Here is a 2,805-nt window from a genome sequence, read left to right on the forward strand (position 1 = left end):
GGGTAGATTCTAGTACATTATAGACTGCAGTAGTTACATAAATTAATAGATAAAGGTTAGACTTAATTAAGATAAAAGTAAGCTAAAGCCTACCTTCTTTTGCTAAAGATTAGGCTTGTAACGTACCTAACGGGTTGGCCGGCCACACGGGTTGGCCGGCCACTTTTGCTAAGCCCCCACTAACCTCTACCTATCTACATAATGCCTTAACAACAACACTAGATTAAATCTTCTAAAGAACATTAGATATAGCTTGCTCTTTAGGCTTTTAAATAAGACTTAAAACTCTTCTTGCAACGCGCTGCAGCTATCTATAATGTCTCTTACACAACACTAAGCAATTAACGCGCTAGACAGCCTTTATAAGCAGAATGCTAGCCTAAATTAAGAAATCTAACTAAGCTTAAAAAGAAGGTAGTTGTTAAGTATATACTTAAGCTTATTACACACAGATTTCCCTCTAAGCTTGCAGCTATAGCTAATATAGCTAATTCCTTGCCTGCAGAGCGCAATCTAGGCTAGGTTAGCTTAAACTAGACTAGTATGTAGGTTAAGCACTGCTCTAAGTTTATAATAAAGTTTAATTATAAGTATAATTATAAGAGAGCGCTTTATAAGGATCTAGAGGTTATTTAGGGCTAGTTTTGCCTAGTAGCTAATATAAAAGCTAAGTACAGTATCTAGGATAAAGACAGGTATAACTTTAACAAGTTAGGCTTTATAATAAGCTAGATATTAACTAGAGTAGTTGTTACAGCTTTAGAGAGATAAAAACAGCTAAAGGCAATATAGTAAGGTAATAAGAAGTAGATAACAGTTATCTAGGGCATTAACATAACAGGGTAGGCTATAAGATTATAAAGCTTTAAGCAGTAAATAAGGCTGCTACATAATGTAAATCACATAAAAGAAAGCAGATTTAGGCAGAAAGGACCTTAATAGTTAAGAATAGGGCTTGTCTAACTGCTCTAAAGGAGTTTAGAGCGCGTAGTAATAGGAAGAAGCTAAAGACGCAGGTGCGCGCTAAAGGAGGTAAGCTAAGTTAAAGGTAATGCAGGTAGTGTAATTAGACTAGGCATAACTTGCGTACATGTAAGCAAGTAGCAGAAGTAGACTCTAAATAATATCTTATGTTGTATTACTTTATATAGGGCTAAAGTGGGCTGTTTTGCGAGAGAATGGGGTGGTTTTAGTAGGGGCTTGGCAAAAGTGGCCGGCCAACCCGTGTGGCCGGCCAACCTGTTAGGTACGTTAGTTGTTAAGCTATAGTTAAAGATGTGGGCGCAGTTTCGCGCGGTTGGGTGGGGTGCGCAGCTTACTGACAAAACACGTTACTTAGCGCTTTGGCTAGATTTACAGTGCCGCATTGGTCACCACTATATAGACCACCACGAGGCGGGTTTCCTATCATCCAATTCAAACCTCTTGTCATAGTTTACCAATCACATGGAAACCGAACCATGACTACTTACCAACTTGGACCCTTGGTAGGCGGGACAATCCACCAATACGCAAATGCCGTTGGCCAAATCTATTACTGCGATACTGTTGCAGGGACGACAAGTTATGCAATCCCGGAGGGGTTCCAAGATGTCGCAGGCGTACGTTATTCCCGTCTCGTAGACCAGTCAACAGGTCCCAATGTTGTGCCGCTGATGGTAATACTGGATAGGATACCTGGGCCCTCGACACGACAAAGAGTTGGCCACAATGGTACGCACGGTGCATGGCGCATGCACTACAAACCACGCTGAACAATGCCCTCCAGGAACAACAACAGAACGGGGAGGGCAGTCCTCATCAACCCTAACCCTCCACCGCCTCAAACATACCTCGACGATATCAACGTCAAGGCTGCCCTCAACCTTCTGATTAAGATACCGGACTCGAGCGAACGAATCTACCGAAGGCCTATAGGAGACATCCTTCGCTTCATCTTCCCCTCAAGCGAAGGATTTTCTGTCGTCTGGGAGGCGGTGTCTGTCAATACCCAACCCGACTTCTACGTCTTTAAAGTTCTTCAAAGGCCCGGCAGAAGCCTATACCAATACGAGTACATGCTCATGGAATGCAAGAAGGCGGGAGAGTCTTGGGAACACACAAAAGATCATTTCTACAAACATCTCGCAGAAAATGGGAACGATTCCAAGAATTGCTACGGAATGGTTCAGATTGGGTTTAATGTGCAATTCTGCAAGTACGAAAATTACAATTTTAGCGAGGTTGGGGAAGTGATGCACCTCATCAATAATGCCAACGACGTTATAGCCTGGGGTCGACACATCAAGGATAATCCCATGCCGTTTCTGTAGACTAGTAGGTGGGTCGTCAATGGGTGTGACGGATATCATACAGCTAATTTCAGATGGAGATCTTCCAGGTTTTCTATTGGTTTTATAAGGGATATCCACGGCTCTGGAACATGTGCTGGCTATCTTGCCTGATATAAGAGAGTGCGACTCACTATCCATCCATAGTTTATGCAATCGTCAAGCTTCCTGCTGTGCAATAGATTGATAGATTAAATTAATATCTTAGAATAGGCGTTTCGAATACGTTTAATTATTAATAGGCTAAACATTAATAGTGTAAGGCTAGGATGGCGCTTACGTGCGACAGGTATATATACTATTCTGCACCCGAAAATCAACGTTGGTTGATTATTCGTACCTTTTGGTTGTATTGGCGGAGTGGTGCGGAGCCCCGTCCTTACAAATAGAGATTACTATTAAAGTAGGCGCGCACACATAGCGTTTAGTTTAGAGAACACTGCTAGTATTACAAAGGAATATTTTAGAGTAAGAA

General features: G+C 42.0%; 1 protein-coding gene across 1 annotated transcript; it reads left to right on the plus strand.

Moving 5' to 3' along the window:
- Positions 1-1,404: 1,404 nt before the first annotated feature.
- BDR25DRAFT_345705 (uncharacterized protein) lies at positions 1,405-2,323 on the plus strand. Its single transcript, XM_033694074.1, has 3 exons — positions 1,405-1,601; positions 1,673-1,713; positions 1,769-2,323. The coding sequence occupies exons 1-3, from the start codon at positions 1,461-1,463 to the stop codon at positions 2,310-2,312; spliced, it is 726 nt and encodes a 241-aa protein (XP_033542942.1). The 5' UTR covers positions 1,405-1,460; the 3' UTR covers positions 2,313-2,323.
- Positions 2,324-2,805: the final 482 nt, after the last annotated feature.

The sequence above is a fragment of the Lindgomyces ingoldianus genome, assembly GCF_010093535.1.
Source record: "Lindgomyces ingoldianus strain ATCC 200398 unplaced genomic scaffold BDR25scaffold_35, whole genome shotgun sequence".
Lineage (NCBI taxonomy): Eukaryota > Fungi > Ascomycota > Dothideomycetes > Pleosporales > Lindgomycetaceae > Lindgomyces > Lindgomyces ingoldianus.

Bases quoted from the DNA above. Each gene is read 5' to 3' on its own strand.
- BDR25DRAFT_345705 (XM_033694074.1), top strand. From the start codon at position 1,461: ATGACTACTTACCAACTTGGACCCTTGGTAGGCGGGACAATCCACCAA. The intron at 1,602-1,672 runs GTACGTTATTCC...AATACTGGATAG, and splicing joins GGTTCCAAGATGTCGCAGGC to GATACCTGGGCCCTCGACAC. The intron at 1,714-1,768 runs GTACGCACGGTG...AATGCCCTCCAG, and splicing joins ACAAAGAGTTGGCCACAATG to GAACAACAACAGAACGGGGA.